This window comes from Ammospiza caudacuta, chromosome 5, assembly GCF_027887145.1.
Source record: "Ammospiza caudacuta isolate bAmmCau1 chromosome 5, bAmmCau1.pri, whole genome shotgun sequence".
NCBI lineage: Eukaryota > Metazoa > Chordata > Aves > Passeriformes > Passerellidae > Ammospiza > Ammospiza caudacuta.
This window is the reverse complement of record NC_080597.1, coordinates 10,028,474-10,046,026: the sequence shown is the minus strand read 5'-3', so window position 1 is coordinate 10,046,026 and position 17,553 is coordinate 10,028,474. Positions and strand designations below refer to the sequence as shown.

At 34.7% G+C, this 17,553-nt stretch overlaps 1 protein-coding gene across 4 annotated transcripts in view; it reads left to right on the top strand.

The window, feature by feature from the left end:
* The window catches only part of PARPBP (PARP1 binding protein), a 37,848-nt gene that overhangs the window by 17,605 nt on the left and 2,690 nt on the right, over window positions 1-17,553 (top strand). For all 4 annotated transcript variants that reach the window (XM_058804613.1, XM_058804611.1, XM_058804612.1 and 1 more), the window contains exons 7-9: window positions 4,260-4,443; window positions 8,564-8,742; window positions 9,955-10,036. In XM_058804613.1, coding sequence (XP_058660596.1) covers window positions 4,260-4,443; window positions 8,564-8,742; window positions 9,955-10,036 — 445 coding nt within the window. The remainder of the gene's footprint in view (window positions 1-4,259; window positions 4,444-8,563; window positions 8,743-9,954; window positions 10,037-17,553) is intronic.

Genomic DNA, 17,553 nt, shown 5'->3' with positions numbered 1-17,553 from the left:
CACCCTGTGATTACTGGGTGTTTGTGATTTCTTTTAAGACACTTGTTCCCACTGCCTAAGTCAGATTGCTGTATATTTGTCATCTATTTTTTACCTGTGTTGAAGTTGAAATGAATGAATGACAATGTTGACCTTAGTAAAATAGAATTTTGAAATATTCTTTTCTGTTCTTGGAATAGACTTCAGGACTCTGCTTTTTATCAGGTTTTGAATATTGTCCATATCCTCAACATTTTTTATCCATGTTTTTGCTATTTTAGTCTTATCAAAAAAAGATGTATTTTCAGAAAATAAATAAAAGTGTTTCTGCATTGTAACTTTTCACACCAAGTCCTGAGTTCTGGAGGGAGAGCTCTTGCCATTGTAATTTAGATTTTTGGTCAGCAGAGGAGCTTGTTTATATGACAAGCTCAGTAGGAACAAAACAGACAAAGTGTGCTATTAGTTTCTCATAAATTAGCTACTTCTACATAAGGAAAGATGGTTTGATAAGAAAAATGAGATAGAAAAAGGTAAGGTTGGGACTGAGATGATGTAAGGCAAAAAGGGTTCAGGGGGGCACAAGATCTGTCAATTTTTTTAGTAGAAGGAACTGGTGACACAAGATCAGATTTGCCAGTGCCTGTGTAACAAATGGAGTTTTTACATTGCACTATTTTTTTTAAGCTCTTTAGAAGGCCTGGTGCAAATAATGGATTTTTAACATATGATTCATTTTGTCTATATGTAGACAATTGTTTTTCTCTAGCTATGAGACAGGTGAATTCTGCTTGAGCTGTCTATTCTTTTAGTGCTCAAAAAGCTGAAGAAGGTAAGCCACTCCTTCTGTCAGTTGATCTTAAATCAACTGTGTTGTGAATTTTCATGCTTATGGTCACATTTGGACTTGACTGGATCCATTCATGTGACAATTGCCTCTGTACTACTGACTTCAGGCATCTGTGTTTAAACATTCTGTTGGATGGTGGAAGGTGGGTGTTTCTAAAGTGTTTGGGTTTTTCTTCCATTTATAATAACACTGATCAATTTCCTTTGGTTATTTCTATCATAGAAAAAGAATTTGGTTTTCTGGTTGAGTTTTCTTTCAGTTTGTACCTTTTGAACAAAGAAATGTTGCATGTGACTGAACAGAATCATATTACTAGCTCTTAAAAAAGTTTTCTTTTACAATCTCTGTCATAGTGGCAACTGATGACTGGATTTGATGAGAGTCCTCCATCAGTTTAGACTGTGGATGGGATGATAGTGAAGCACTTTATCCTAGAGTAGCTTATCTCAGTAACCTGTGATCTGAGTGGAACATCACAGAAAACCTTTTAGCAGGAGCGCTGACTAGAAGGGATAAGGTCTTCCCAATTGCCTTAGGCAAATGGCATTGCTTTGTTTAATATATCAAGTTCATTCCTGAATTCAAATAGTTTTTTTGCTTCTCTTTCAGAATGAAAAAGAATAAAAGTTCATTTTCTGCTGTAAAAATTATCCTAAGGCATGCCCATGTAATTCCATATTTAAAACAAACCTTTGTGGTCCTTCTAGCTGTTTAGGATTTGCAAAGTCGATAATGTTTCCAACTTTATTTTATTCCTGTAAATATATTTTAGTGCAACATCAGGTATTTTAAAGTTCATTCAAGTTCAACTGATCTTCTGAGTAATATAAATCTATGAAAGAGTAATAACAGAGCAATCTATAATAGGGTGTTATCTTTGTAAAATAAACAAAATCCCAAACACCCCAGGTGCTTTTTTACCACATTGTCCTTTTATCATGCTTTTAATCTTTTTGAACCTCACTAGAAATGGATCTAATAACTAGATTCAGCATTTTACAGTTATATCTATATGAATATATATCTATAAAGATATATGTGTCTAATGACACAACACAACTTGTGTTCTGGTGTAAATTGGCATAATCTGTGGCATGACATTTCAGTGCTAATCCACACACATTGAATCAGCCTTTTATGTCTTGGCCTGTTGATATAAATTCTAGTTGAAGTATAAATAAACTTTTTCTTGCTCCAGTTAGTACTCTGTATATCTGATAGGAGACTGGAGCTCTTTCCTGGAAAAGAAGGAATATGGGGAGAAGAAGAGATAAAATGAACTTTGTTTCCACTAGCCAATATCTTTAGTTGGCATTGGGCAATAGAGGCAAAAAAATAACCTTTCACAAAAATATTTTCTGTTTATTTTTTCCCATTGAAAATCTAAGAATCTGTAATTGAGTTACATGCAGAGCAAAGCATTTAAATTAAGGGCAGGCTTATGTTAATTAACTGTTGTATAATAGTTGTTTAATAATATTTTTTTCTTCCAGGATACATATGGGTATAAATGTGTGGAAATGATAAATTTATTGCTTATTTACAAATAAGTTCAACATATCTGTAGACAGAAATAACTGAATCAGATTTTAACAGGGAATTTAAGTCAATCCCTTCACCTGCTTATTTGTCTTGAAGTTCTAAGTTTAGTTCTCATTTAATACAATACTTTTCTCATTTGAGGATATGATTTTGGAAAATATAAGTTTAGGATTGAGGAAAACAGATCAGTCTGGCAAGAATCATCAGGAGACTTGGCTGCAGTTCCTATATGCATCTCTGAAACAGAACTGTTCTTCAACATTTCTCTCCCCTTACCTCTTGACAACTCGCAGTGCATTTTTTTCCCTCCCTTTGAACTTTTAATTCTTTTGTGGTTGAATTGTGGGGTTTGGGGAAGTGGTACAATAGATTTTTTTATATTTTTTAAACTGTTGTTTCCAAGATCTGGATGGGTCTTGACATGCCTACAGAGAGACTGGACATGGTGATTTTTCTTCTGGCCAAGTACATACACAGTGCTTAAATTTCTTCAAAGCATAAGTTTTTCTGTTTAATGAAGCCTGCAAATCTAATGTGAATTGTATAATCTTTAGTCGGTAAAAGTTGAAGTTGAGAATTGTGTGGAAATATTTGTTTTTTTCCTGTTTAACAAAACCCAACAACAATTCCCCCCTAAAGTTTCATGTTAATGTCAGGTTTTTCAAGTTATTTAGAGGAGTCTTTTCCAGCCAGAATAAGCCAAAACAGTAAGATCTCTGGCCCAGTTCCCTCCATGTATTTTAAGCGGAAACAATATAAACAAACTATTTTTCCTCTGACTCAATTCCTATTTTTATCTAGTTCTGCCCAATTATTTTGTATTTTATATGAATTTAAACATGAAGAGTTTCATTTGATGAAGGTTCTCCCAACTGGAGTTCTAAAGTTTATCTTCAGAATTTAATGTGTAAAAAATATATCTTCATTTACAGCTGCAAGGTTACATCTTAGGGGAAGCTGGCAGGAACATGAAGGAAACCAATAAGGATGAAGGAAGTTGAAAACTGAGGTCATAACACTCTTGGCTATATGACCTGAAGTAATGAAGCTGTTGCTTTGGGGTATTGACAGAACTGTCGTTTGCAGCATCATGAATGTACTAATGTACACAAATGTGCTAAAAAGTCTACTGTAGGTGCCAATAACAGCTCATTTCTGCTTTGATGTGAACTGCAAACCTTATTTAGGAAAAAAAAAAAAACTTTGGGGAAGAGATGCATTATTATATAGGAGAGCTGAGTGGTTCTTGTAATGCTTTATTTTCTTTACCCAAGACAAAGCAATGGTAGAACATACATAGTGTTTTGTTTAGGTACTGGAAAAAAATTGTTAAGCTTTTAACTCAAGGAGCTTATTCTCTTTTTCACAAAATCCTAATTAAAGTGGTCAGACACATGTGCTGAAGAAAGAGATTAATGGAGTGTGCCTTTAGAGCTAATAGGGAAGTTCATGTGGTCTAATCACTGTCTATTTAAATAAAACTGAAAGAAGATTGGGATTTTGAAGCACCTTCACAAAGCACAGAAACTCAAATCTAATGGGATATTAAACAGGAATGCATATTTCAGTGAAAAATTTTGTTTACACTTAACAGTTTGAGCAAAACTGTACATACAGGTTTAAAGAAAGTACTTTTCTTTGAACCTCTAAGGAGGATCATTAGTTTTGTATTGCAGCTCAGAGTATTACTAAATGCTAAACTCATTACCTTATAATTATTTTTTTTAGCAAACTATTGTGTTAAACAATACATCTATGGTGCTGTTTGATTTGAAAGATCAAAGCTGCTCTCTCTGATGAGTAGGGAAGGCTGGCAATGTTCAGCATTAATAGGTGTACTCAAGTGTTGCCAAGATTAATGTGGAGATGACCCTGTGCCTATTTTCAGAATTGCAGGGGGGCGAATTCTGTCAACAGTGAAGATGCATTTGATAAAAGGCCGAAGCAATGGGGATCCTTTCTGTCAGGCAGTAGAGGAAGCTGTACAAGACTTGGATTTGAAGATTAAAAATATTATCGATTCACAGCAGGAGACCTCAACTGCTAGCACTACTGGAGTCAGTCCAGCTCGGGTAATGGGACTTCTTTTGTTCTTTTTGCTGTTTAGCTTTATAAGAAAGCAAAAATCTTTTGCCTGTTTTGTTTCTTTTACATTTTTAAAAGACTATCTATAGAGTGTAATCTTTTTCTTAACTGTATAAAAGTAGTCATTTCCTCTACACTGTTGTTGAAAGACTTACACTTGAGGATTACACTGTGGATATCAAAGAACTGATTTACATAAACTAAATTTCTTACCTTAAAATTGCAAGTAAAATACTCTTCAAAGCTTAATTTGGTTGTGCAGTTATGATAAATTCAGATACTAAGAAGTGTCAGATTTGCCATTAATTTCAAAGCAGTAAATCCATAACAAATTTCCAAACAAAAGAACCTCATGAAAGTAGAATTAAGATGGGAGAACATATATCAGTAATTTTTTATTAAAATACACAGTTTTTAATTAGCATCAGGTATTTCAAAGGGTAAGGCCTTCAAGGTCAGGTTAAATAGGTAAGAAATCTAAAGCATGGTAGAATGTGGAGTGGGAAGGGAATTAAAGCCCCAACAATGATGTGTAAGCTTTTCTCATTTAGTGTTTCAAGACAGTAATGAAACTATTAATGACTTTGTTTTCATGGAAGGAATCAGGATATTTTAAGTTCTGTAAGTCAGGTGTTGAGGGCATAATACAAGATTTCTGTTTGTGGTTCATGTACTGTGAATCTACTCAGTTTTAGATTATAATCTTTTTGTGATGAAAAAATCAACCAACTTTAATTATTTTATTTTATATAATTGATGTATAAGGTATCTAATGTCATTTGTTTTTCTAGCAAATTAGAAAAAAATTATAGACACCTTCAATGTGTTTAGAATTGTTAGGATGCTTTGTTTTGTGACGTCATTGGATTTATGCCATGGTAGCAAAAGATTTTTAACAAATTTTAATCAAACCTTCAGTATCCTTTTTCTTTTTTAAGACAGGTAAAACCAGCCAGACCCTATTGGCTAGTTAATCTGGTTTAAATGCGTGTTTCCTCTGAGTATGTTGGATATATATTTCATCCTCATTTTCCTCTTTGCTATGAATATTTATTCAGTGTATTGCTGTGTTTCTCTTTCATGTCCTTCTATTTGTTTCTCTTTCCCATATGAGAAAATTATAACTATCAGCAGGTCTGTCTTTATTTAGCTACTTGTGTTACCAATGAAATTTTAAAAAATCATGTAGATCATTATAAGCCAGGTAAAAGCATTTTATTATAACTTCATTCTTCAGAGAAATTCACCATTGCTTTTCCAAAATATTTATTTGTTACTGTTCTCCAGAAATTCATAGTCTGATGACTCTGTAGGAATGTTTAGCAGTATCCTTGTAGAGGCAGAAGATGGCAAAGATGGTTGTATCCTGATGATGTGGGGAGGGCCTGCAGTGGAGAAGTTCATGAAGGGCTGAATCCCCAGGGAGGTATTCCATGATGAGGACAAGAGGAAGAGTGTAAGGAAGAAGCAGCAGAAGGGACAAAGTGTTAGGAACTGGCTGCAATCCTCATTCCCCATCCATCCCCCTGTGCCATTTGAGGGAAGGAGTTAGAAAAGTTGAGCATGCAGAAGAAGGGAAGAAGAAAGGGATCCCATTATGATTAAATGTCAATAAATGAATTTCATAAAGTCAAATCTCTTTTGTTTATGATTTGTAAGTGAACAATCTGGCCTCATCTTACTTCCATTGGATGTTTTCAAGATTTTTTCACTTCCTATTCTGTTTAGGAGGAGGAAGGGTAGAGCAGCTTGGTGAGCACTGGCAGCTAACCAGGGTCAGCCAGCGCAGTCCTTTGTGGGGCCTGAGGAATTAGAAATAAGGACAATAGTTGAGAGAGGTAATGGGCAAATGTGGATTGAACATTGGTAGAGAACAGAATAACTGTGGGGAGACTTATTTTTTTGTAATTGTGGAGGGATGAGGGGTAGCATGTGTGTAAATTGTTTGCCTTTGTCAGCATCGTGTTTGTTATTTTGGTGTGGGGAGTTCTTTTTGTTGATTTAAGTGAAGTCTGTGAAAATTGTGACGAATTTCTGTTTTAACAATTGTCCTTAAGCATGTCATTCAGAGAGCTGAGGAGTGAAAAAGGGAGCTTAGACAAATGCTAAGATAGTGATACCAAATGGCATATTTTAGTGGAACTTGGTGTGGAGGAACCACTTGGTGTGGATGTTACTAAACATATGGAGGGGCAGGTTACCTTTTGTAATGAAAAGAGAAAGCAAAATTTAGAAAGTCCAATAAGTTTTCCAAAGTAATTTAAACTCTATTAGGTATTAGAACATCTGTATTGTTCTATTAAGATCTCTGGACAGCAAAGATTAAGGCTTTGTTCTGACTCTTACATAGAACTTGGGGGTTTTGTTTTGATTTCACTTAATAAGAAAGCCCCCCGATGCTATAGTTTTTCAGAAAAAATTATCTATATTCAGTTTAAGTTGGTTTGATAGGATGTTGGGCTTTTTTTCTTATGCAAGAGATTAAATAATTTCTTTGAGTGCAAATTTAAAATACGATCTTAAGTGTAGAAGTGAAAATTATGCCTCCACTAGCTCCTGGTAAAGCTGCTTCCTCATAAAATGTACCTGAAAAGTGTAACTTTGTTAGAAAAATATTTGCATTTCTCCTGGCAGTGGCAGTTTTCTTCCATCATTGCTCAGTTTTCCTCCAAGTACCTGGTTTATAAGAATCTAGAGCTCCAGGAGATCTTATTATTTTATGCAGCAGGAAGAACTATTTTTTGTTGAAGACTGCACGAGTGATTAATGGGAATTATTATTTATTTCTTCCTAAGAAAATTACTACTGGAATCTGGCTGTAACTATGTTATTTAAAAAAAATAATTTGATTCATGATTAGACTCATTTATAAGCATGATTTTTTTTTTGTCTTACTGAGATCTTTTTGTTGTCTTACCTAGAATTCTTATTTTGCCTTGGACTTTTGTCCATGGTTAGTATAGAGTGAGCCTCCGGTGTTGTAGTACTTGAGATTTCTGAAATTTATTTCTAAAGATTTTTTTTTCTTTGTATATCATCAGTCAAGATGATGCCATGTTTGTACTTCTTTCATTCAGACAAATTCACAATGGCACACGTGACATTTAATAAAAATCTGTTATGGTGATGTAATCACTGAAGGGGTTCAGAATACATTTTGAGGAAATTAAATGGTACTGAAATAGGCCAATTCTGTAAAGCCAAGTAACATCCATTTCTGTAATTGCTATTTCTAGCTATTGATTATAACTTATAGTAGCTGACTGACATGTGTTGCTATGGTTTCTTGAAAGCTACATACACTAATTGATGTAATCAAATAGAGAGAAAAATAGAATTTGATCTTTTCAAGACTGTGTTTAAAAGCAGTTAACTGATGAGATAAATGCAGTTCATTGCTTGTCTTGCCCTTCAGAATAAAGTCAGAGTATTCAATGTTTCTGTGTATTAGTGAGTAAGAGAGCATATAGTTTTTAAATAACTACCACTGTGCATTAAGCCCTAAATTTCTCTGTGGAATTCCTAGTACCTTTAAAGAAAAATATAGCAACTTTCAAGATATTTTAAGTCCCACAGTGGCTATGGATTTCTCCATCTGTACTGCTGACTGTTGCATTGAGCACTTCCAGATGCGGATTGGTTTTTTCTGTAAAGAATTCTTTATTCTAGTGGAAAATTATGGGGAATTCACCCAAACAACAGGAAATTGTGCCACGTACCTCTGTTGCCAAATCTTGATGGAAATCTCACTTTTAACCAACTGCTTTAGCAGATTGTTAGTCAGAGTGGTTGGACTTCACCAGGATGTGTTTGTGTACCAGAAAATAGGAGGTTCATTTCTGCTGCACAGTTTCAGCATAGATTTATATATTTTTGTGTGACTTACTCATAAGTGCATACATGTAGCTGTCAGTGATCTAAACTTCACTAACTACTTGGGATGAGAAAAATTTTCCCATGGAGTAATTCTGCATAAATTCCACTTACTGTAAAAGGGAAGGAGGGGATTCTCACGCCTTGTGCTGATGTAGATTGATTTTGGAGCTGAGCTATTGGTCTGGCTTGATGAACTTTGCTGTTTTATGTTCCTTTTTTGTTTACTTTCAGCCAAAATTGTATTCCATAAATCATGGCACTGCTTATTGTGGCAGAGATACTATAAAAGTCTTGCTAGTTCTTCTGGATGAAGAAGCTGTCAGTCCTCCTACCCAGAACAAAGCAGACCTGTTGTGTGACAATGAAAACTTAAATTTGTGTGGCATCACCTCTGTTTTGACGCTCTTCAGGTAAGTATTAGGAGGTTTCTTTTGTTGTGCTACTTTGTTTGTGCTTTTTTTAAGGATCTGAGTCTAACAAAGCATTGATGTTACTTACACGAAGCAAATAACCAACGTGCAGTCTGCTGTGAGATTAGGTGTAAAGGGAAAGCAATTTTAGAACAGTTTTGAATTTTCAAAAGTTTTCTGAATCTTCATTAGTATTTTCTAGATACTTTTGTAACATGGATTTTTTTGATATAGTGCATTTCTGGGCTGCACAAACTCTATGAAGGACACCCAAAAACCCATTTCTGTGGGCACTGACCAGGAAACTCACCTGTCCATGCGCTGAAGAAACAGGATGATTGATTTGGTCATAGGTCCTGAGGAATCATTAGCTGTTGACAAAACAGGATGCTGAGAATTTGGTTACAAAGAATTATTGGTTACAAAGAGGATTCATGAACCAGAACAATAGTGTTGACAGTAACATGATGAGGCTATTTTGAAGCTACGTATTTTGGCAATTAAGATAGGAGAACCATTGCAAGGATGGCAGAAATTTTGCACCAGAGACAGCTAGAAATAACTAAAATTTGGCTTATATTGTTCTTTATTTTATTTATGGAAAATTGGATAAAATGAGCTAAATAATCAATGAATTATTGTTGAAGGACCTGTCCTTATATGCACATTGATCTGCCATGAACTTAAACAGAAGTAATTACTTACAAATGCATAGATTAGTTACTATTTCAAGACCAAAAAAATCCCCTTTATATGCATCATTAATTTTTTTCATTATAGGCATCAAGTTTTTTCCTTGATGTATATAACTACTTACATAATGATGTGTAAGAGAGTGGAAACATTTTGTGTGAAATATGTGAAAAACTATATTGAATGTTAACCAGATGCTATTCAGGAGAGTGGAAGAAGAATGGTGGCTTAGATGATCATCACTAGAATTACAAATAATAATAATAATATTGTGTCTGCAGAACTACAATATTGGAAACACACTGCAAAATGAGTACCAGAAATTGGAACTGTAGGTTTGGTTTCTTTGTGCTCTTTTGAGTTGTCACAGTGTATGTTGTTCCTTAAGAAAGTAGAAAATAAGATAAAGCTTGGAGAGTAAAGGTATTTGTCTTTCTGTTTCTGAGGAACTTTGTATGGCAACAGTTTTTATTAATGAATTGCTTTTACATATCCTAAATACTTCTCTTTTTAATATAGATCTCCAGCACGATCCAGTGGCTCTTCTCCAAAACCTCTCAGACAACGTATTCTGAAATCTATGGATGAAAAAGTAATTAAGGTACTCTGTAGGAATTGCTATGCAAATATAGAGGCATTGTAATAATAGTGATAAAATAACAGTAGCAGTGTTACAATTCAATCAGGTATCTGAGATTTTGATCCCATAGCTAAATAAATGTAATTGTGATGAGCCTGTAGAAATGGCCCAACTAGAGCAGTATTGTAATATGAATAGAAATACCTAAAACTCCAGAAGAGAGAGGCTTTAAACTAAAAAGTACTTCCTAATGAAGATTTCTCAGTAAACATGTACTGAATTCATCTCTCTTCATTTACCTATCTGTGTATTCCAGGACCACAGAAATAAACCAAGCTATCTGAAAACAGAGATTAAACTGAATACAGGCACCTGATTTTAGTTCTGATGAAATAGTGTAATAGTGATGGTTTCATTGCTTTTTTCCTTTGGATGCTTTTTATTTGTACCAATCTGAGGACATTTCTATAACATTGCTTTGTGAACAATAAAATAAAGATGCTAATGTTTGCTTTTGTAGATGAAAAGGAACTTTACAGGAGCACACTGATATTGTGAGGGGCTCTATTCAAAAGAACAATGTTTCTGAAAATTGCTGTCTTTCAATGCGCTGCATTTTACAAAGTATTTTTCCTTAAAATTGGCAAACTTGAGTGTTGGGACTATGGATGGAGGCAGAGCTTGTCTTCTGCAGTATTTCAAGAGAAAGCTAAATAAAAGTAATGGCATAATATTTTTACAGATTTAGTCCTGATATGTAAAAACACAAATCTAATTAGCATGTTAGGAAGAGGTGTTCTAAGCCATCAGTACTGGTTTTAGAACAGCACAATGGAAAAATATCTTTCATGGATATTAGATAAACTTGAACAATAGTGCATGTCTAAGAAGTAGAAAGACATCAAAATGAAAAGTACTATTGGTATTTTCACCATGCATTTCAAATATGCTCCAACTTGATTCTGAGTCTTTTTCTGTGGATTGGGTCAATGATGATTTTGGATTTGCATTTTGGATACATGCACTAATTGGGGTGAAATTTAGTTTAAAATTTATAGGCAAATTATGAAAAAAAAGTCTGCTTTATTTAATGTAAACAACACATTTAAATTGCAGCTGTACTCATCAAATAGCAAAAATATCATGATGTTTGTATAAAATGTTGAAATACTTAATTATCTTATCCTAATGAAACCTTTGTAATTGGATACATGAACAGTTGTGTTCAATATCAAAGTGCAAAAATTATCTAAAAGTAATTACCTGTCACATTTGAGACATTTGCTGGTTTGACGTGTTTTTGACAGAAACAAGCAAAAATGAGTCAACTGAAATGGTTGTTGCTGATCAACTAATGACTTCTATAACTAATATTCACTTCTCTGCCATCCATTTTGATTTCCACCCTCTCATATCAAATCCTACTTCTTTCTTAAAATGTTGATATTTCATTTTATTTTTTTCTCTCTACGTCTCAACTTCTACAGTTTCTTTTGTATGTTTCTACTTCTCTGTATTCTAAGTCCGTATCTTTCTCTTCTTTTCTCTTTCTGTACCTTCTTTGTGGCTACATATATCTACAAACAAAACTTCAACTGTCACCAATTTGCAGATTGAGTGACCTAAGTGTCCCTCTTGTCAAAATTGGTATCTTCTGTTAATTCTACACTATCCTGTGGATACCCAGCTCTTGATCTTGAGGTGGTAGGTCTGTCTTTCCTGGTGTATTTTTGTAACACTGAAGAAGATATTCTACATGCTTTATTTTCACTCCATGGCATTTCTGGAATATTTTTTCTATATCTACTCAAGTATAATTCACTAGGTGTTCATTTTACTTTTTGATGTGCTGCTCTATGTTTTTCTTAGACTTGATAGTTGCAACTTTAGCCCGTGTTCCTTCACTGAGATTACTGTTCAAAAGATTGTTATCAAAGTGATTAGATGCCCTCCTGTTGTTTCCATCTCAGTCTGTTCCTTTAAATTGTAGTACATATAAGCTACTTGTTTTAGCCTGTCTGAATCCACTCATTATTTGATTTGTTGCTTTGCTCTGTCCTTGCTTACATTCACCCTGCAGTACCAGTCTTTGTTGTTCATTTGTTAATTTTCAGCTGAACCCTTTTAGCTTTTATACAGTTTCTTATGGCTGAAGAGATTTCCTATACATATCTGCAGAACTCATTATACTCCTTTCAAACCTTTTTCCGTACCTTTAAATCAACCTCTCCCCACATCTTAGTAGTGCTTTTTGTTGAGATAAATGCCCATTACAGTGACTAATTTCAGTTCCTTTTGCTGTGAATCCCCATATTTCTTGTCTAGGATTGTAATGTCTCTTGGTAGAAATAAATTTTGCTCCGTCGTTACTGTACAGCACATAGCACAGAGAATTCCTTCTCCATAGCTGTAGATTTCAAGCGCTGGAATAACATTTACTGCCTTCTTACAGTGTCAGTCTTCATTATTATTCCATGCAGACATCTTGAAATGTGTACAGGTTGCTTGTAAAATTCAAAGTTATAAATTTTGTTATGCATAGTGTTAGTCATTGATTCAGGAGATACGAGATTTTTTTGAAGTAAGGGAGTAGCAATATGATGTTTCGTCTCAATATCTGTGATCCTTCAGAAAGTTTCTTTTGCCATATATGTGATGGTAACCTTAGTTCCAAAAGACTGTCCTAAGTGCCTTTTTACCATGCTGCCTCTGATAGGTGTTAGGTGGTTAGTCTACATTATAAGTTTAGGATGTCTCATTAGGACTTATCCCATAAAAGTTGTCTTTTCCATGATATTTGAGAAGGGAAGAAAAATACAGTAGTGGTGTTTAGTTTGGTTGTATGCTCAGTCCCTATATCTAAATGAAGAAGTTTAGGCAAATTTAGAAAGAAAAAAGAGAAATACCTTAATTAAAAATAAAATTTTAAAGAAGCAAGAGGTAAAAATTTGTTTTCCCCTCTTTCCTTAAGAGGGTCTGAGTTCTCAACTTCTGTGGAATTATATGGAGGAATGCAGATTGATAATATTTAGACCTAGGGCACATCATCACTATGTGTTTTAGTATCTAAAAATAAGGACAGTGGATAAAATAAACAGGTAGCTATGAACTGGAATTGGTGTTCAGAAATAAAATAAATCTTGTGGATGTTTCCACTGTGCCAAAACAAATTCCTGGCAACAGTGAATGACAAAGAAATATTTTTCGTCTTTCAATCCTCATTAAATACTGGAAGAAACACAGAAATATCACCCAACTATATTGGCATTTGTTGGGAAGCAAAGCTGTTGCTCTTATTGCTTGATGAGAAAGAAGTCTGGGGAACAAGCATGTTGCATTGTTTCATTTCCTCTCGCAGAAGTAGGTAAGAATAAGAATATGAAACTTGGTTTTTCCTTTGGGAGCCGATTTAGTTTCTAGTTTATCTGTTGTTTAAGTGAAGTGTCTTCTGGTGAATGGTGTTTTGTAGAAGGAGTCTTTAATTCAGAAAGGTCTGTGGAACATGTATTGAGTTATGTCTCTTGTCAGCTGTCCTTGTTATGTCACTTGTCTGCTTTATTGAAATACACAAGCAGCTTAATTGGAAAGGAGAGAATTGTTTTATCTGAAAAGGATTCATCCAGCCTTATGTCTGCTTTTTTGACTCATATTTCTGCTTATGTGAAATGAGTAGAAACCCTGTTGTTGACTAGTTATTTTGTAGATATCAATGGGTTATTAAAGCTTTGCTTAGTGGTGTGAGAGGGGAATGAACAGGCTGTTACAATAACCTGCTTTGTTTAGCCTCAGGAGCAACTTAGGACAAAAAAAGTTGCATAATAAGATTTTCATCTGTGTTCTGCACTGCAAAATATTGAGACCTTCAAGTTGTAGGTGAAATCGGTTCCTGAACTAATGGGATTGAGTGGAACTGAGAACTTCAGAACTGAAAACTGAAGAATCAAAGTTATTAGGCTGTAAGCATGCAATATATGAGAGTGTAACAGATCTTTTTTTGCAAAGTTAAGATTGTTTTGGCCTTTTGATATATTGTTTTAGAAAGCCTGCTGCACTGTTAGCAGACTTACCCTGAAACAGCTGCAAGGACTTTCAGTAGTTTGCTGTGGTTTTTTTTCTTAATGTAACCGGAGACAACCTTTCCTATATGAGGCACTATTTCCCTCCAGTTGGGAACATAGCTGCAGATCTAGTTTTAAGAAGAATTTGTGGCTTAAGAACTCTAACAAATCTTGGCATGCTTGAAGTTCATTGTAATTTTACTGTGTATAGAAATCCTTCCAAGAAAAAAGCAAAAATCTTGGTTTGCCTTTCTCATGTGACTTTTTCATGTCTCTATAAAATGACTTAATATCTAGCTTCATGCACTGCTGTTATTTTTCATAGCTTAGTTCTCTAAATGCTGTTACTTGAGAGAATTGTTTTGCCTATTTGTGACTCCAGTACAAATAAACTGTGACTTGGAAAACTATTAACAGGAAGTTATCAAGAGTTTTCCTGTATGCCCACTGCAATTGTGAGCAGAAGAGTCATAGTAATAGAGAAAACAATCTTCACGTAGTAGTCTTATCTATTGTTGCAAGAAATGTCTGTTTCCTTAGTGCAATATAATTATGGAGAACACCAAAGTTGATTGGTAGCTTAGTAGAGGAGGGAAGTAAATAGCATGAAAAGGTTACATGTTCAGCACACAATCTGAGGAAAGACTTGATGTCAGTTGATAAACCACATTTGTGTAGAAAATACCATTTTCATTTCTACAAGACCCCTAAACTACTTTGTTTAGTATCCATAGCTGTGAGTTTTGTTTGAAAGCCAATAATGAGGTGATTTGGGGTTTATGTTCTCAAAACAGTAGCAGGTTATTTTGGGATAGCAAAAGGCTGGTACAATATCGTGCTAAAAAAAATAAATTGATTATTGCAGAACAATAAAAGCTTTCTACTACCTGAGATATCCAGGATATTTTTTAATAATATACCTTTGTTTGGCAAAGATATAATTTATTATTTTGTTACTTCTCCTTTTTTACTCCTTTCCCTTTTTCAACTTCCTCTTTCAACTTACCTTGAATATTTTTTTTCTCAGAGGACAAGGGTAAGGATGGAGAAAATAAATTTTCTTTTCATCTCTTTTTCCCTTCCAAACAGCACTCTAGTTGTTTGGCTAGAAAATAAAAACATGTGTTTGTTGTTACTGATGTAGGTTTTCAAATTCTATTATGCCATTCCAGTGCATAAAAACCAAATCTCAACATTCTTAGTGACTAAATATTGGCAGTACTGTCTGTATGCAGATGCTGGAAGGAGATCTGGAACAGATTATAATGTAACATTTAGAAATAAATAGAGCATGCACCATTAATATTTCACATAAAAGCAAATGTTTTATATGGGCATCTTGAACAACTGAAAGCTTTCTCTAGGTACAGATGTTAAGGTGGGAGAATGTACTGCTTTATCTGCTTATTAGGACTTCTAATTGGCCTATCTGTGCTGAAACAGTTGTAAATTCTATCCTACTTTGTCCCAGCTGAAGAAGGGTAACAGTGAACCTTTTCTTCTGAAGTGCAGCAGAACTTTTCTTTTTATGGGGATAAGAGCAACATCTGACTTGCTTGTGAAGAGGAGAGGGAATAGTAAGGCTGAGTTCATTGTGTGCCATTTGTGTGCAGCAGACTGATCTCCCAACATTTTTTCTCTCCCAGAGCAGTGGGTCGTTGGAGTGGTGCTCTTAAAGTAGTGATTTTTAGGGAATTTAATATAAAAGAACTTAAAAAGATTTTTTTCTATGAGCTTTTTCAAGCTGTTGACAGGTTGCATTGTGTGCTTCAAGTAAATTTTAGGTTGATCTTTGTTCTTAAAAACATTCCAGTGAAGCTCTACTTTGTAATTCAATGCTAGACTTGTGTTCCTTTGTGCTGCCTTCAGGCTGTTAAAATGTGCTTATTGCTACTTCAACCAATGTAATACAGTATGGAACTGTAGCACAGTTCTTTATACTACTGAATCTATGTTCCTAGACTGGTTGAGAAGTTTGACTGCTTCAACAAAGGTGTCTTACACTCTGTATGCACCCTCTAGATTAGTTCTAACATCCAGTCTGATTTGGTAGAGCTTTGTGTGTCCTGTTTGCAAATGCCTGACTGGTATGTGATGCAATAGACATATTTCAAGCTTCAGTGAAGTTGAAACACAGATGGGTTTATGTTGTGAGTTTTTCAGTGTTTGAGCTTGACTTCTGTCTGTTGACTGCACATATTTTATCCCTACAAACTGAATTAGTGAAGTGAAAGATGGGAGTGGTAAAAAGAAATGCTGTTGTTTGTAAAAAAATAATTGCTGGTTATAGAATGGTAACTGTCAGACTTTCTTGCTCAAATTTTCTGTTCTTCATGCTGTATTTATTATAGATTAATCAACTTTGCAAAATTGTAGTTTATTTGCCTCTTGCAATATGAATGTGACAGAAAGCCATTGAAGTTGCATAATTTTTGATGTGTGTCATTTACTGAACAGTAATTCAGAATTGAGGAATTTGTAAAGGATTAAAATGAAGTTTTTCAAAAACATATCAAGTACTGGAAAATATTTTTCATTAATATTACAGTAACCTGGAGCTGAAAGGAAATGCAAGTCCTGTATCTCCTTAATATTATAATTGTACAATATGATGTTCACTAAATTTAAATTAGACAGGTGCTCTATCCTTCAAAACACTTTCTGAAAAGAATATAGTGACATAGACAGTCTAGAGCTTCCTCACAAGAGGAAAAGGAGGTGCAGACTCTGATCTCTACTCTCAGATGGCCAACAATAGGACACAAAGGAATGGCATGAAGCTTTTTGAGGAGTTTAGGTTGGATATTAGGAAAAAGATGTTCACCTGAATGTTGATTGGGCGCTGGAACAGGCTGCCTAGGGTAATGGTTGCACTACCAAGCCTGACAGAATTCAAGAAGTGTTTGGACAATGCTCTCTGGCATGTGGTGTGATTCTTGGGGTGTCCTGTGCAGGGCCAGGAGCTGGACTTGATGGTTCTTGTGGGTCCCTTCCAATTCTATAATTCTACTTACAGTCAGTGAGCTGAGGCATAATCTTGAAGCATACGAACCTTGTAAATATCTCTGTATGTAGTCTTATTTTCTGGTAAATATTTTAAAGTACAAAGTAGATTAACACTAGGAAGATATTTGAGTTTTTGAGAGTCAGTCTTGCTAGCTTGCCCTGTTAAATCTCCTTTTCTTTCCCAGTCTGTTATCTGGCCCAAACAAATTGCAGTTTGGGAGTGATAGACAACAGGGAAAACTTGGTATTTTTGACTCTTGAAGGGAATACTGAGGATTAAATTAAAACTATCTATGTCCAGGTGTATTGAACCAGAAAGAATAACTTGTTTCTGTAAATGAATGAGGCATTTTTTTCCAAATGCTCAGTGTATTCACTTGGCCAACAGCAGTACCATGAAGAGATATCTAGGCTGCATCTCAGTGATAAGCTCTAGTCTGTTACCCTGTATGTAGGAAAGCAGGATCTCATCAA